The sequence below is a fragment of the Oncorhynchus clarkii genome, chromosome 4, assembly GCF_045791955.1.
Source record: "Oncorhynchus clarkii lewisi isolate Uvic-CL-2024 chromosome 4, UVic_Ocla_1.0, whole genome shotgun sequence".
Lineage (NCBI taxonomy): Eukaryota > Metazoa > Chordata > Actinopteri > Salmoniformes > Salmonidae > Oncorhynchus > Oncorhynchus clarkii.
In genome coordinates, this window is record NC_092150.1 from 11,457,622 (window position 1) to 11,475,583 (window position 17,962).

The 17,962-nt window shown below is 45.6% G+C and overlaps 1 protein-coding gene across 1 annotated transcript; it reads right to left on the bottom strand.

Annotated features, from left to right (window-relative positions):
• Positions 1-5,968: 5,968 nt before the first annotated feature.
• Positions 5,969-16,302, bottom strand: LOC139407495 (uncharacterized). Its single transcript, XM_071151289.1, has 4 exons — positions 16,126-16,302; positions 15,718-15,958; positions 6,494-7,195; positions 5,969-6,393 (listed from the first exon to the last, which is right to left on the bottom strand). Exons 1-4 carry the CDS (start codon positions 16,300-16,302, stop codon positions 5,969-5,971), a joined length of 1,545 nt encoding a protein of 514 aa, XP_071007390.1.
• Positions 16,303-17,962: the final 1,660 nt, after the last annotated feature.

Sequence of the window (17,962 nt, forward strand, 5' to 3'; positions counted from 1 at the left end):
CATGATGGCGGAGTAATTACAATTTAGCAATTGAAACACTGGAATGGTAGATGTGCATTAGATGAATGTGTAAGTAAAGATTCTGGGGTGCAAAGGAGCAAGATAAATAAATACTGTATGGGGATGAGGTAGGTAGATAGATGGGCTGTTTACAGATGGGCTATGTACAGGTGCAGGATCTGTGAGCTGCTCTGACAGCTGGTGCTTAAAGCTAGTGAGGGAGATATGAGTCTCCAACTTCAGAGATTTTTGCAGTTCGTTCCAGTCATTGGCAGCAGAGAAGTGGAAGGAAAGACGACCAAAGGAGGAATTGGCTTTGGGGGTGACCAGTGAGATATACTTTATTCCTTAAAATCTTATATCCCTCATATTTTAACTGATAGGTCTCAGCAGGTACAAGTTGGCAACACACTCTCTGAGGTGCACACTACTTCAGTTGGAACCCAACAGGGCAATGTTCTTTCACCAGTACTATACATACTGTACATACTATACATACTGTATACAAACAGCTGCAGGAGCCGGTTTCCAGGGCGCCAACTGATCAAATAATCTGAAGATACTGCTTTGGTTGGTCTTCTCGAAGGGGATGAGACGGAGCATGGACCGGCTCTGAATGATTTTACTGTCTGGTGTGAGTCATCCCATCTAATATTAAATACATCAAAAGCAAAGGGCATGGTGATTGACCTTCGAAGGAACACTACCATGCACACACCTTCACTGATAAAAGGTAAGCCCATTGAAATAGTGGAGGAGTACAAATACCTTGGGCTAGTCATTAACAACGAGCTGTCTAGGGATCAGTGTACTGATGCTATTTTTAAGAAAGGCCAACAGAGACTGTATTTCCTACGGAAACTGTACTTTTTTAATGTTGATCTAACTATCATGGTTCTCTTTTCTCTTTCTCATCCACCCTGAATTCCAGCTCCTTCTCTCTGGCCGTAGGTACAAACTACCTTAGGTGAAAAATTTAAAAAATAGGACCAAGGTCTCTTTTATTCCGAATGCAATTCTGCAACTTAACAAATGTTGGACTAATTGCTCTTGCACTATGACATTTTACTTTCCCTGCCTATTTGTTTGTAAATATCCTTTGATATTTATTGTACATTTTTAGATGTTATATGTTTTATGACTGCTGCAAGATGAATTGCCTCTGAGGATATTAAAGTTTTCTCAATCTGAATCACCTCATGATTCAGCAAGATACTGCACGGCCCCATGTCACAAGGATCTGTACACAATACCTGGAAGCTGAACATGTCCCAGTTCTTCCATGGCCTTTATACTCACCAGACATGTCACCCAATGAGCATGTTTGGGATGCTCTGGATCGACATATACGACAGCATGTTCCAGTTCCCGCCATAATCCAGCAACTTCGCACAGCCATGGAAGAGGAACCGCCTGATCATTGAACAGCCTGATCAACTCTATGCGAAGGAGTTGTGTCGCGCTGCACACCAGATACTGACAGGTTTTCTGATCCACACCCCTATCTTTTTTAAGGTATCTGTGACCAACAGATCTGTATTCCCAGTCATGTGAAATCCACAGATTAGGGCCTAATGAATGTATTTAAATAGACAGATTTCCTCGTATGAACTGGAACTCAGTAAAACCTTTGAAATTGCTGCATGTTGCGTTTATGTTTTTGTATTATACATTCACATATAATGTAACAATATATATCTGAATCACTGCAAACTCCCATGTGGCCTTCAGGAGATATGTCACCTTTCTACAGTATACCATTTAGCAGACACCTTTATCCAAAGCGACTTACAGTCATGCATGCATACATTTTTATGTCGATTAAAGCAGCCCCCCCCCCCTCTCCTCTCTGATTCAGAGGGGTTGGGTTAAATGCGGAAGATACATTCAGTTGGACAACTAAGTATCCCCATTTCTCCTTTACGTACGGGTGGTCCCGGGAATCGAACACACTATCATGGTGGTGCAAGTGCCAGGGCAGCAGGGCTGATGGTGCCAGCATGGTACACCGTAGGAGACAGAACTATGTCCTGGCAGGTACCCGTCTTTCTGTTTGTCTCCCTGTCCGTCCGGTTCTATCTGTCCACCTCGGTCTATCTGTCCGTCTGTGCCTGCCAAGGTCACTTCCTGAAACATATCTCTCCATCGATACCGACACAACAAGCAAGGATCGATACACACCAATCCCGAACTTGCTGCTCTAAGCCTGGCTGACGGGAGCACTCCCTAACCCCCTCACCCCTCAGACCTATTCTGGGAGGTGACCTCAGACCTCACCCCTCAGACCTATTCTGGGAGGAGACCTCAGACCTCACCCCTCAGACCTATTCTGGGTGGCGACTTCAGACATCACCCCTCAGACCTATTCTGGGAGGTCGACCTCAGACCTCACCCCTCAGACCTATTCTGGGAGGCAACCTCAGACCTCACCCCTCATACCTATTCTGCGAGGCGACCTCAGACCTCACCCCTCAGACCTATTCTGGGTGGCGACCTCAGACCTCACACCTATTCTGGGAGGCGACAGAGATGACAAGGGAACTCAGGGTGACGTCATAGAAGACACACCATTATAGTTTCCTGGAGGTTATTACAACATCTCAGTCAGGTGATGAGCTAAAGGAATAGATTTACCTCAAGCATGCACTGTGGTGACTCAAATAACTCTGGAGATCCTCAAGGAACCCCTGGAGTTTCTCAAGGAACCATTGCTCAATGGTTCATATTTGCACCTTAGATTAGTTGGGGGATTCTTGTAGGAACCTTAAATGGTTCAATGCACTAACAGGTTCGTGGAGGAACACTGAAGTGGAGGCGTGGCTTAGTTGGGCCGTGGGTTTAAGATAGATGTTTTTTTGGCCACACGTTTGAGTAAATGTCATTCCTGCTGTTGTATTGTCATCGCATATTAAGGTTGTACACTGACAGTTTTGTAGTTTTAACAGAGGTGTATGAGTTCCTCAAGAGCCTATGCAAATCCCGAAGTTGGAATAGTTATAACTGTATGTAAGGATCATTGTTAATATTATATAGAACATGTAATATGCATAAATATTAAAGACACATTTAACTTCGAAGTGCATACACTTAAAATGATGAATAAGAATGATATACGCTAATGAGTGACCAAAAATATCAAAAGCCACGCCTCCAATAAGCCACACCTCCAATCTGATAGGCTACCAACTCTACAATATATTATAGAAATGTTTCAAATTGAACCCCTCCCATCACAAAAAGGTTCCAGGTTCCAATTTGAACCTTTACGCAGGGGTTCCTCGAGGAACCTTTTTCAACTGGAAAGGTTCCGCGGGTGTGGCAACCCAAAAGGTTCTTTCAGGCACCTTCACTTCTAAGAGTGTAGTTAAAGACACAAACCCCTCTGTTTCTCATAGCCTACACACACACGCACACACACACACACACACACACACACACACACACACACACACACACACACACACACACACACACACCTATAGATCACGTCAACAGAGGCAGTGAAGGTGAGGTATTGGCTGTGGCGTGACTGATATGATTTATTCATAGCCAGTCTAAAAGCCATTAGCAGGTATTAAAACCTGACATTACTCCTGCATTAATAATAGATACGTAATAGATGCAAAGTAGAGGTGTGTGTGTATGTGCACGCAACTGTCTGCGAGTGTATCTTTTTTGTGTGCATTTGTTTGTGTCTACGGGTGCCAGTTTGTGTGTTTGTCTGTGTGTGTGTGTATGTGTGCCAGTGTATGTGTGTGTGCCAGTTTGTGTGTGTGTGTGTGCCAGTTTGTGTGTTTGTCTGTGTGTGTGTATGTGTGCCAGTGTATGTGTGTGTGCCAGTTTGTGTGTGTGTGTGTGCCAGTTTGTGTGTTTGTCTGTGTGTGTGTGTATGTGTGCCAGTGTATGTGTGTGTGCCAGTTTGTGTGTGTGTGTGTGCCAGTTTGTGTGTTTGTCTGTGTGTGTGTATGTGTGCCAGTGTATGTGTATGTGTGTGTGCCAGTGTGTGTGTGTGTGCCAGTGTGTGTGTGTGTGTCAGTGTGTGTGTGTGCCAGTGTGTGTGTGTGCCAGTGTGTGTGTGTGCCAGTGTGTGTGTGCTGAGGAGAATCACTTGACCATCCAGCTGATGCTCTGTGTTTCCTCTCTGGGAGTAGCAGTTACAGCCGACCCCATCGTCCGACCCCATCGTCCGACCCCATCGTCCGACCCCATCGTCCGACCCCAGCGAACAGAAGATGCTGCAGTCACATTTCACCCGCGTTAGGACTCCTGCCCTCAAGGTGAACATTGGGTCAGGGACAGAGAGGTCAAAGGTCACACCAAATACACCGTGTGTTAATAGAGTATTTTGCTGCAAAACATAAACTGTACTTACTTGTAACAGGGTCGTTACATAGGTTATGGGGAAGGCTGAGGAGGACATTAGGAGTTTAGGAGGAAGGAGGAGGAATAGGAGTTTCTCTCCTAGGCAATGTAACATATAAACAGCTAGCTACACAAAGGGACATTGGCGTTAGTGGAAGTGCCCCGCTAATGGTTAGTGTTACTCTAATCCCTCAGAGGTCATTGTTCACAGACAGATCCATACTCTGTCCACACTGCCTGCCTGCAGGGTCTACTCCTCATGATAAAAAAAGCACACTGTGGTGCACCATGGGTATCAGATTGTCTGTATTACCAGTTACACAGTGCATTTGTGTGTGCATGTGTGTCATGGACGTCTCCACACTGAAGCCTGACGTCTGAGTGTCTGACGTCTGAGTGTGTGAGTCAGTCTTGCCACATTACTCATGTCTACAGCCCTACCTGGTTCCAGCCTCCTGCACTCATCACTAGGGCGAGAGAGAGAGGGGGAGGATGCGGAGGAGAGAGAGAGAGAGAGGGATGAGGAGGGGTGCGGAGGGGTGAGGAGGGATGAGGAGGGGTGTGGAGGGGTGAGGGTTGATGAGAAGGAGTGAGGACAGATGAGGAGGGGTGAGGAAGGGATGAGGAGGGAGGAGTATGAGTAAATCTAGTCATTTAGACTAGAGAATAGAGCAGGAGTCAGCAAGACGCACCCCGTGGGCCAAAACTGTCTGCAAGTGATTTATTTTGTCCCCCCAATGTTTTTTTTCCCAAAAAGACTGTCATTCACCAATAAATCAGTTAAAAATATAATTCAATTCAGGCAATCTGTTCCCAGGTGTTCCTACAAATAAAAAGAGAGACATGGTCATGTCTCAATGTAACCAAGATATTAAATTAGTTATTTATTTTCAAATACCATCTCTTTTTGCGATTACTTGTCGTCAATTTGTTGGGTGCACATTTTTGCAAGTATGTTCTGGCCCCCGACGCTCTGCTCTGACTAACATCGTCCCACAGCTGAATCTATTGTAGTTGCCTACCCCTGGAAAAGAGTGTCTGAACATAAACAGACAGGCTCACTGTTCAGAGAGAAAATCCACTTTTACCAGACTACATCAAGTCAAATCTACGTGAACTGTTTTTATAACGCTAATCAATGCATGAACTTGTTTGATATGGGTCTTTTCTTTTCATTTTCAACACATCAGACACAACCTCATTTTCACCCGGCAACCAAACAGAAATAGCCCACATGTGGCTCTGATGTCATCACCAGAGAGCAGGAAAATTATAAGTCACACTACAGTGTTGTCAGCCTGCACTCATCTAAGTGTGTGTGTGTGTGTGTGTGTGTGTGTGTGTGTGTGTGTGTGTGTGTGTGTGTGTGTGTGTGTGTGTGTGTGTGTGTCTATGTGTCCTTTGGAAGGATGAGAAAATATTTGACACAGTACCAGTGGATTTGCTGAGTTCTACCTACTCTGAGTCTTCCTCTGTGGTGGTCCAGGATGTGGTTGTTGAGGTGCAGACACTGGGATATGGGATATGCTGATATGTGCTGATGGAGTGCTGATGGGGCTAAAGGGTTAGAATAGGCCACGAGGACATACGCATGGTTCTCTGTAGCTCAGTCGGTACAGAAGGACACTTGTAATTCCAGGATAGTGGGTTTGATGACAACGCTGTTGGGGCTGGGGTATAGAGTTGGGACTGGGTATAGAGCTGGGGCTGGGTATAGAGTTGGGGCTGGGTATAGAGTTGGGGCTGAGGTATAGAGTTGGGGCTGGGCTATAGAGCTGGGGCTGGGTATAGAGCTGGGGCTGGGTATAGAGTTGGGGCTGGGTATAGAGCTGGGGCTGGGGTATAGAGTTGGGACTGGGTATAGAGTTGGGGCTGAGGTATAGAGTTTGGGCTGGGTATAGAGTTGGGGCTGGGTATAGAGCTGGGGCTGGTATAGAGCTGGGGCTGGGTATAGAGCTGGGGCTGGTATAGAGCTGGGGCTGGTATAGAGCTGGGGCTGGTATAGAGCTTGGGCTGGGTATAGAGCTGGGGCTGGGGTATAGAGTTGGGGCTGGGGTAGAGCTGGGGCTGGTATAGAGCTGGGGCTGGGTATAGAGCTGGGGCTGGTATAGAGCTGGGGCTGGTATAGAGCTGGGGCTGGTATAGAGCTGGGGCTGGGGTATAGAGTTGGGGCTGGGGTATAGAGCTGGGGCTGGGGTATAGAGTTGGGGCTGAGGTATAGAGCTGGGGCTGGGTATAGAGTTGGGGCTGGGTGTAGAGCTGGGGCTGGGGTATGGAGTTGGGGCTGAGGTATAGAGTTGGGGCTGGGGTATAGAGTTGGGGCTGAGGTATAGAGTTGGGGCTGAGGTATAGAGTTGGGGCTGGGTATAGAGTTGGGGCTGGGTATAGAGTTGGCGCTGGGGTATAGAGTTGGGGCTGAGGTATAGAGTTGGGGCTGAGGTATAAAGTTGGGGCTGAGGTATAGAGTTGGGGCTGGGTATAGAGTTGGGGCTAGCTATAGAGCTGGGGCTGGGAATGGGGATGGGTATAGAGCTGGGACTGGGGTATAGAGTTGGGGCTGAGGTATAGAGTTGGGGCTGAGGTATAGAGTTGGGGCTGGGGTATGGAGTTGGCGCTGGGGTATAGAGTTGGGGCTGGGTATAGAGTTGGGGCTGGGTATAGAGCTGGGGCTGGGGTATAGAGTTGGGGCTAGCTATAGAGCTGGGGCTGGGAATGGGGATGGGTATAGAGCTGGGGCTGGGTATAGAGATGTGGCTTGGGTATAGAGCTGGGGCTGGGTATAGAGCTGGGGCTGGGCTGGGTATAGAGATGTGGCTAGGGTATAGAGCTGGGGCTGGGAATGGGGATGGGTATAGAGCTGGGGCTAGGGTATGGAGCTGGGGCTGGGTATAGAGATGTGGCTAGGGTATAGAGCTTGGGCTGGGTATAGAGATGTGGCTAGGGTATAGAGCTTGGGCTGGGTATAGAGATGGGGCTGGGCTGGGCTATGCACTGATATGTGCTGATGGAGACAGTAACAGTGTAACAGTGCTGATAGGGGTATAGCTGCATGGGGCAGAGTGTTGTCTCAGTCTGGAACAGCACCTCACCATTTGAGAGACAGGCGTCAGCATGTCCAGCTGCTTTAGTCAGCGCTTTGAGAGTACACTCATACGGTACAGAGAGAAACACACACATATTCTCACTCCCACCCATGCACCATTCACTCTCTGTCTCTTTCTCTCACAGACTCTCTGTCTCTCTCTCTCCCCTGGGCATCTCTTGTCATACGGTAAGCGTAACCCGAGGACATATGAAATATATGCAGTCCGTATCTATTTAGACTTTAGAACAAAATCATTGATTGTTTTTCACCTTCACCAAAGAGTATTACCGGAGATGGTGAGTTTGACTCACAGCCATTAGGTGGCAGCATTAAGTTACGCATGGAAAACCTGAGCTGATCAATCGGCAGAGCAAATCCATCTCACTGTATTGTAGACCTGGTCAATTGTAACATAATTGATCCATTTGATTCATTAAAATAGAGGAACCTGTTCATTGCGATTGCAATTCTGTATGCAATGTCCATACAGTGCCTTCAGAAAGTATTCATACCCCTTGACTTATTCCACATTTTGTTGTGATACAGCCTGAATACCAAATTGATTCAATCCATTTTTTCTCACCCATCTACAGTACACACAGTACCCCATAATGACAAAGTAAAAACATGTTGTTTTTATCAACCCCTGAGTCAATACTTTGTAGAAGCACCTTTGGCAGCGATTACAACTTCAAGTTTTTCTGGGTAAGTCTCCTCTAAGAGCGTTCCACAATCCGATTCTATTTTTCTTGCACCATATTTGTGGAACAGTCTTCAAAATTTTGTTAAATGTGATGTTTCAGAAAGCTGATTGAGGACCTTATTACTGATTAATGTGTTTTTTATGACCCTGTTTTTATTCTGCTTGCATTTTGTATTTACATTTTGGTGTGTATATTTATGTAATTGATGTAATTCAGGGCTTGTCTGTAAAAGAGACCGTGGTCTCAGTATGACTCACTGATAAAATAAAGGTTCAATAAAAACTATACATATTTTATGTGTTAATATTTACTGGTACAGTGTGGCCATCTCAATCTCTTTAGGGACTTTTGTGATGAATCCGAAGACCACATTTGGAGCTCAATCTGACATTTAGTTCATGAGAAGAAGATTTTTAATTATTATTTTAAGCATTAGCATCTCACGGTTCATGAGAAAAAGTTTTCAAAGGTTTTCCAAAATGTCCAAGATGGTGGAAAATATATCCTGACGGACCTTATGGGTCCTTGAGTCAAATTTGTTCAGCATGAGGAAAGACATACGAAGTTCCAAGTCTCTCGGTCAAACGGGGCAACTGATATGAGGGTTTAAGTGAGACTGCTTATAACAGCGCCACCTATAGGCCAATCCGTGCCATTCTTTTTGAACAAGGTATTCATGGCCTTTAGTTTCTGTGTGCTCATAACCAACCAGTGATTGATTCATTGTGAACTTCATTCAGATTTTGTCCGATGTCTTTATTTGATTAGGGGTCAAATAACTCAAGCATAGATAGATTGGTAAAAAAAATAATAATAATTTGCCAGTATGAATGAAACAAACGTAATGAACTTTATTAAGATATATTGTGCGTTAGCACATAAGCCTCTCCTGCATCCTTTGTTTGGAATCCATTTCCACTATTTGCAGACTAAGGGGACAGTCTTTTCTAAATGTAAAGTTACTTTCCCATTGAGCCGACATATGCAGCGTTTACCAAGAATGCAGCCTCCGCTAACGCGGGAACATTGCACTTAAATTTAAATCATGCTGTAACTCTAAACTTCCGTACTACGGATTGAATAGAGCCTTAAATGTCACCTCTCGCTCACCGTAGGAAGAGCTACAGCATGTAATACACAGGTGACCATGACAACACTAACTGCATTAGGACGGATGAAGCTTTGCAGAACAGCCTCACAGCAGTGAGCCAGGGATTGCAATCTATCTGCAGGTCACAGATCCACTACATTCTGCAGTCATCCATGTGTTTGCAGCATTACTCACCATCTACATCTGTAGCTCAACTGGTAGAGCAAGATACTTGCAACACCAGGGTAATGGGTTTGATCCCCAGGATCACCTGTATGTAAAATGCATGTGTGACTGTAAGTTGCTTTGGTTGAAAGTGTCTGCTAAATGGCATTTATTTCTAAGGGATGTGAGAAGACACATATGGAAGTGTATATAAATAAAGCATGGCAGGTCTCAGGCTCCCTCTAACCATACTGAGGCACTGCCTAGGCTGCATTTCCTTCTGTGAAGAGAAAGAAACACAGAAAGAGACAAACTAGGAGAGACTGAGAGAATAAAACAACAAGACAGACAAACAGAGAGAAGAGGGAGAGAGAAGAATGAAGCAGGAGAGAAAGAGGGAGGAGAGATAGAGAATGTAGGCATTCAGAGATAGGGTCATATAAGGACAAGAGGAAAATAAATCAATTTTGGAATCGCTCACTCTGGCCGGCCAGTGGAAAAGTGCGGAATGCTGTGCTGACGTAACTCTCCTAACAGAGAGAGTGTGTGTGTGTGCGTGTGTGTGCGTGTGTGTGTGTGTGCGTGAGAGTGGAAAAGTGTGGAATGCCGTGCTGACATATCGCTCCTAACAGTTTCCATATATAAGGCTTGGGATCAGGCGCCAGGCCGGCACTCAGCATGGCCGCGTCTGGTACCCATCAACCACTGGGAGGAGGAGGACACACACATGCACACATTCAAATGTATTTTTCTGTATACTCAATTAAACTATATTCTGTTCCTATATTCCGTTTTTTTCATCCATAGACAGTAGCTCATCAACAATAGTGTTCACGAGTATCAGATGGGTCTGACAGTGTAATGTGTCCAAGTATGTTAAGAGCGTTCTCATAGTCTCATAATGCAGACCTCAGCCGAATGCAAGGTGATCCGATGTGACCTGTTTAAGGTGTATTAGCGAGCAGATCTTAATACTCACCAAGGGCACCCTGAGAAAGAGATAGACGTATAGACATACTGTAGACAGGATGATCCACTGACCCAATACACGCATGGAAAAGACTCACTGACATTTAGCTGATAGAGTACTGCACAGTGCAGTGTAAACCTTTGTCTTATGTGCTCATGTGTAGCAGCTAGCAAAACATACAAATTGAATACCCACAATTTGTCAATCAGACAGTTAGGATAGGCCTTAGACAGCTGATATTTTTGGGGTAGCCTACAAAGCGTTGTCAGATTAATATAGTCGAATAACATAGTCTTTCCTGGGGAAATCCCTAAAAATCCATAATACAGGCTTTTCTGCTCAGAACACACGCCTGCACGCAATAGTTACATTACATACTTTATGTTGATGGTTTAATAGAAAGTGTTCTGAGATTCATGACATCAAGAAACCAAAAGGGCTATTGTTGTCTCATTCAACCATTCAATTACTACAGAGATGCTGGTGATGAATTGGTACCATTGATCTGCTGAGGGCAAAATACCTTCCTCTTTATCTCTCTCTAACACACACACATTGAAAAATACCTTCTCACATTCTCTCTCGCTTCTCTCATCCCCTAAAGGTAATCCCTATTCAAACACATCACATCATTGGGCAAACACTTCACCCATCCAATGGTCCAACCATCCTCAAATCGCTGTGCCCATCGCTGTGCCCATCGCTGTGCCCATCTCTGTGCCCATCGCTGTGCCCATCGCTGTGCCCATCGCTGGAAGATAACGAGAGGCAACAGGGAACCAACGGAGTAAATATCTGTCACATTTGGACAGAGGGCATGTATGTAGGTGTATCGTGTGTGTGTGTGTGTGTGTGAGAGAGAAATAACACAGACAATGAACCGATCAAAGGAGGGAACTACAGAGACAATCCATAGTGACGTGGTCTCTCTCTCTCTCTCTCTCTCTCTCTCTCTCTCTCTCTGAAATTTCAATTCAATTCAATTTAAGGGCTTTACTGGCATGGGAAACACATGTTAACATTGCCAAAGCAAGTGAAGTGTTACACTCACAGAATTCCAAAAGAATAAAGACATTTCAAATGTCATATTATATGCAAATAGTTAAAGTACAAAAGGGAAAATATATAAACATACATATGGGTTGTATTTATAATGGTGTTTGTTTTTCACTGGTTGCCCTTTTCTTGTTGCAACAGGTCACAAGTCTTGCTGCTGTGATGGCACACTGTGGTATTTCACCCAATAGAAATGGGAGTTTATCAAAATTGGATTTGTTTTTGAATTCTTTGTGGGTCTGTGTAATCTGAGGGAAATATGTGTCTCTAATATGGTCATACGTTTGGCAGGAGGTTGGGAAGTGCAGCTCAGTTTCCACCACATTTAGTGGGCTTGTCTTTTCTTGAGAGCCAGGTCTGCCTTCAGTGGTCTTTCTCAATCGCAAGGCTATGCTCACTGAGTCTGTACATTTCCTTAAATTAGGTTCAGTCACAGTGGTCAGGTATTCTGCCACTGTGTACTACCTGTTTAAGGCAAACAACCATTGGGGTGGCAGGTAGCTTAGTCGTTAGAGTGTTGGGTCAGTAACCAAAAGGTTGCTGGATCAAATTCCTGAGCTGACAAGATGAAAATTTGTAATTCTGCCCATGAACAAAGGAGTTAACCCACTGTTTCCCCCATAGGCTGTAAATGAGAATTTGTTCTTAACTGACTTGTCTATTTCAATAAAAAAAGTATAGTTTGCTCAGTTTTTTTGTTAATTCTTTCCAATGTGTCAAGTAATTATCTTTTTGTTTTCTCATGATTTGGTTGGGTCTAATTGTGTTGCTGTCCTGGGGCTCTGTGGGGTCTGTTTGTGTTTGTGAACAGAGCCCCAGGACCAGCTTGCTTAGGGGACTCTTCTCCAGGTTCATCTCTCTGTAGGTGATGGCTTTGATATGGAAGGCTTGGAATCGCTTCCTTTTTGGTGGTTGTATAATTTAACAGCTATTTTCTGGATTTGGATCATTTGCAGGTATCGGCCTAATTCTGCTCTGCATGCATTATTTGGTGTTTTACATTGTACACAGAGGATATTTTTTGCAGAATTCTTCATGCATAGTCTCAATTTGGTGTTTGTCCCATTTTGTGAATTCTTGGTTGGTGAGCGGACCCCAGACCACAGACCCCAGACCACAGCTATAAAGGGCAAGGGGTTCTATAACTGATTCAAGTATTTTTAGCCAGATCCTAATTGGTATGTTGAATTTATGTTCCTTTTGATTGCATAGGAGGCCCTTCTTGCCTTGTCTCTTAGATCGTTCACAGGTTTGTGGAAGTTACCAATGGAGCTGATGTTTAGGCCAAGGTATGAATAGTTTTTTGTGTGCTCTAGGGCAACGGTGTCTAGATGGAATTTGTATTCGTGGTCCTGGCAACTGGACCTTTTTTGTCTTACTGAGATTTACTGTCAGGGCCCAGGTCTGACAGAATCTGTGCAGAAGATATAGGTGCTACTGTAGGACCTCCTTGGTTGGTGACAGAAGCACCAGATCATCAGCAAACAGTAGACATTTGACTTCAGATTCTAGTAGGGTGAGGCCAGGTGCTGCAGACTGTTCTAGTGCCCTTGCTAATTCTTTGATATACAGTGGGGCAAAAAAGTATTTAGTCAGCCACCAATTGTGCAAGTTCTCCCACTTAAAAAGATGAGGCCTGTAATTTTCATCATAGGTACACTTCAACTATGACAGACAAAATGAGAAGAAAAAAATCCAGAAAATCACATTGTAGGATTTTTAATGAATTTATGAATTTATGATTTCCATATGATGGAAAAATAAATATTTGGTCACCTACAAATAAGCAAGATTTCTGGCTCTCACAGACCTGTAACTTCTTCTTTAAGAGGCTCCTCTGTCCTCCACTCGTTACCTGTATTAATGGCACCTGTTTGAACTTGTTATCAGTATAAAAGACACCTGTCCACAACCTCAAACAGTCACACTCCACTATGGCCAAGACCACAGAGCTGTCAGAGGACACCTGAAACAAAATTATAGACCTGCACCAGGCTGGGAAGACTGAATCTGCAATAGGTAACCAGCTTCACTTCTTGAAGGCACTGTACAGTTGAAGTCTGAAGTTTACATACACTTATGTTGGAGTCAATTAAACTTGTTTTTCAACCACTCCACAAATGTCTTGTTAACAAACTATAGTTTTGGCCAGTCGGTTAGGACATCTACTTTGTGCATGACACAAGTAATTTTTCCAACAATTGTTATCAAACAGATTATTTCACTTATAATTCACTGTATCACAATTCCAGTGGGTCAGAAGTTTACATACACTAGATGACTTTGCCTTTAAACAGCTTGGAAAATTCCAGAAAGTCATGGCTTTCGAAGCTTCTGATAGGCTAACTGACATCATTTGAGTCAATTGGAGGTGTACCTGTGGATATATTTCAAGGCCTACCTTCAAACTCAGTGCCTCTTTGCTTGACATCATGGGAAAATCAAAAGAAATCAATTGTAGACCTCCACAAGTCTGGTTCATCCTTGGGAGCAATTTAGAAATGCCGGAAGGTACCACGTTCACCTGTACAAACAATAGCACGCAAGTATAAACACCATGGGACCACGCAGCCGTCATGCCGCTCAGGAAGGAGACGAGATCTGTCTCCTAGAGATTAACATACTTTTGTGCGAAAAGTGCAAATCAATCCCAGAACAACGGCAAAGGACCTTGTGAAGATGCTGGAGGAAACAGGTACAAAATTATCTATATCCACAGTAAAACGAGTCCTATATCGACGTAACCTGAAAGAATGCTCAGCAACGAAGATGCCACTGCTCCAAAACCGCCATAAAAAAAGCAAGACTACAGTTTGTAACTGCACATGGGGGCAAAGATTGTACTTTTTGGGTAAATGTCCTCTGGTCTGATGAAACAACAATAGAACTGTTTGGCCATAATGACCATCCTTATGTTCGGAAGAGAAAGGAGGATGCTTGCAAGCCGAACGAACACCATCCCAACTGTGAAGCACGGGGGTGGCAGCATCATGTTGTGGGGGTGCTTTGCTGCAGGAGGGACTGGTGCACTTCACAAAATAGATGACATCATGAGGCAAGAAAATTCTATGGATATATTGAAGCAACATCTCAAGACATCAGTCAGAAAGTTCAAGCTTGGTCGCAAATGGGTCTTCCAAATGGACAATGACCACAAGCATACTTCCAAAGTTGTGGCAAAACTGTTTAAGGACAACAAAGTCAAGGTATTGGAGTGGCCCTGACCTCAATCCTATAGAAAATATGTGGGCAGAACTGATAAAGCGTGTGCAAGCAAGGAGGCTTACAAACCTGACTCCGTTACACCAGGTCTGTCAGGAGGAATGGGCCACAATTCCCCCAACTTATTGTGGGAAGCTTGTGGAAGTCTACCCAAAACGTTTGACCCAAGTAAAAACATTTAAAGGCAATGCTACCAAATAATAATTGACTGTATGTAAACTTCTGACTCACTGGGAATGTGGTGAAAGAAATAAATGCTGAAATAAATCATTCTCTCTACTATTATTCTGACATTTCACATTCGTAAAATAAAGTGGTGATCCTAACTGACCTACGACAGAGAATTTTTACTAGGATTAAATGTCAGGAATTGTGAAAAACTGAGTTTAAATGCAGTTGGCTAAGGTGAATGTAAACTTCCGACTTCAACTGTACGCCTATTTTATATAATGTATATGGGCTCCAGTATCTATTAGATCATGTGGATTTCATGCATTGTTGTGATTGTCTAGTTATGATGTCCAAGCCAAATTTCCCCTTAGGGATAAAGTTTGTCAAGCCATAAGCTTTGTTTTTATTCATATGCCAGCCTGTATGGCTTGGTTTTTATCCATATGCCAGGCTGTATGTGTCACGATGGTTATAATAACTGGACCAAAGCGCAGCGTTATCTGGGTTCGACGTATTTTTATTACTCTGTGAAACTCACAGCAAAACAAAGCAATTATGGAACAAACAAAACGTGAAGCTGCTATAGTGCTCACAGGCAACTATACATAGACAAGATCCCACAAAACACAAAGGGGAAATTACTGCATAAATATGATCCCCAATCAGAGACAATGATAAACAGCTGCCTCTGATTGGGTACCATACCAGGCCAACATAGACATATAAATCACCTAGATGACCCACCCTAATCACACCCCGACCTAACCAACATAGAGAATAAAAAGCTCTCTATGATAAGGGCGTGACAGTACCCCCCCCCCCCCCCCCCCAAAGGTGCGGACTCCGACCGCAAAACCTGACTCAATAGGGGAGGGTCCAGGTGGGAATCTACCGTCGGGGGCGGCTCCGGTGCGGGGCGAAGTACCCACTCCGCTCGTGGATATGTCATCTTCAATGGTGGCTCTGGTGCGGGGATCGTCGCCGGAAACTCCGGACCTTGGATCGTCACCGGAGGAACCGGACCGTGGGTCGTCGCCGTAGGAACCGGACCGTGGATAGTCACCGGGGACTCCGGACCGTAGATCGTCCCCAGGGACTCCGGACCGAGGATCGTCGCCGGAGGTTCCGGACTGCTGACCGTCTCAGGATGTTCCGGACCGCTGACCATCTCAGGAGGTTCCGGACCGTTGACCGTCTCAGGAGGTTCCGGACCATTGACCGTCTCAGGAGGTTCCGGACCGTTGACCGTCTCAGGAGGTTCCGGACCGTTGACCGTCTCAGGAGGTTCCGGACCGTTGACCGTCTCAGGAGGTTCCGGACCGTTGACCGTCTCAGGAGGTTCCAGACCGCGGACCGTCGTTGGAGGTTCTGAACTGTGAAACGTTGTCGGAAGCTCTGGATTGGGAACTGTCGCCGGAAGCTCTGGACTGGGAACTGTCGCCGGAAGCTCTGGACTGTGGAGGCACACTGGAGGCATGATGCGTGGGGCCGGTACAGGTGGCACCAGGCTGGTAACACGCACCTCAGGGCGAGTGCGGGGAGGAGGCACAGGACGTACTGGCCTGTGGAGGCACACTGGAGGCCTGATGCGTGGGGCCGGTACAGGTGGCACCACACTGATGACACGCACCTCATGGCGAGTGCGGGGAGGAGGCACAGGACGCACTGGACTGTGGAGGCGCACTGGAGGCCTGATGCGTGGGACCGGTACAGGTGGCACCGGGCTGGTGACACGCACCTCAGGGCGAGTGCGAGGAGCAGGTACAGGACGTACCTGACTGGGAAGGCACACTTGAGGGAGAGAGCGAGGAGCAGGAACAGGACGTACCGGGCTGTGGAGGCGACCTGGAGACACAGTGCGTAGAACCGGCACACATTGAACCGGAACGATGACACTTCACACGGTGAGTATGAGGAGTTGGCACAGGACGTACTGGGCTGTGAAGACGCACTGGAGACCTGGTGTGTATAGTGGGCATCAATTGTGCCGGAACTTTAACACACTTCTCAGGACGAGTACGGGGAGTTGGCACAGGACGTACTGGGCTGGAAAGGCGTACTGGAGACCTAGTGCGTATAGCCGGCAACACTTGTACCAGAACTTTAACACACTTCTCAGGATGAGTACGGAGAGCTGACTCAGGTGCCTTTAAATCGATAACACTCTCCTGAGGGCAGTCTGACAGTCTCTGGTTCACTACCCCCAACTTTCGCCGCCCACTCCTCGCTCAATCTGTCCCAATATTCCTCCTCGGTCTCTGACTCACCCCTCAGCAACGCCGACCACTCCGTGTACCCACCCCAAAAAACATTTGGGCTGTCTTTTGGGCTTGCGTCGTGGCCGCGAACCCCGGTGTTGTCGTTGTTGTTCCCTCGCTGCCTCCGCCTGCTTTCATGGCAGGCTTCTGTCTCCTGCCATAATCTCTTCCCACATCCAGTATGTCCTCCACTCCTGGCTTTCCTCCTGGGCACGCTGCTTGGTCCGTTGTTGGTGGGATCTTCTGTCACAATTGTTATAATAACTAGACCAAAGCGCAGCGTGATCTGGGTTCCACATCTTTTTATTACTCTGTGAAACTCACAGCAAAACAAAACAATAAACGAACAAACGAAACGTGAAGCTGCTATAGTGCTCACAGGCAACTATACAAAGACAAGATCCCACAAAACACAAAGGGGAAATGACTGCCTAAATATGATCCCCAATCAGAGACAACAATAAACAGCTGCCTCTGATTGGGAACCATACCAGGCCAACATAGAAATATAATTCACCTAGATGACCCACCCTAGTCACACCCCGACCTAACCAACATAGAGAATAAAAAGCTCTCTATGGTCAGGGCGTGACAGTATGGCTTGGTTTTTATCCATATGCCAGCCTGTATGGCTTGGTTTTTATCCATATGCCAGCCTGTATGGCTTGGTTTTTATCCATATGCCAGCCTGTATGGCTTGGTTTTTATCCATATGCCAGCCTGTATGGCTTGGTTTTTATCCATATGCCAGCCTGTATGGCTTGGTTTTTATCCATATGCCAGCCTGTATGGCTGTTTTGTCCTGCAATTATCCCATGTGGACCACCAGCCCAAGACGGACTCACCTAAAACCAAAACCAAAACAGAGACAGAGAACAG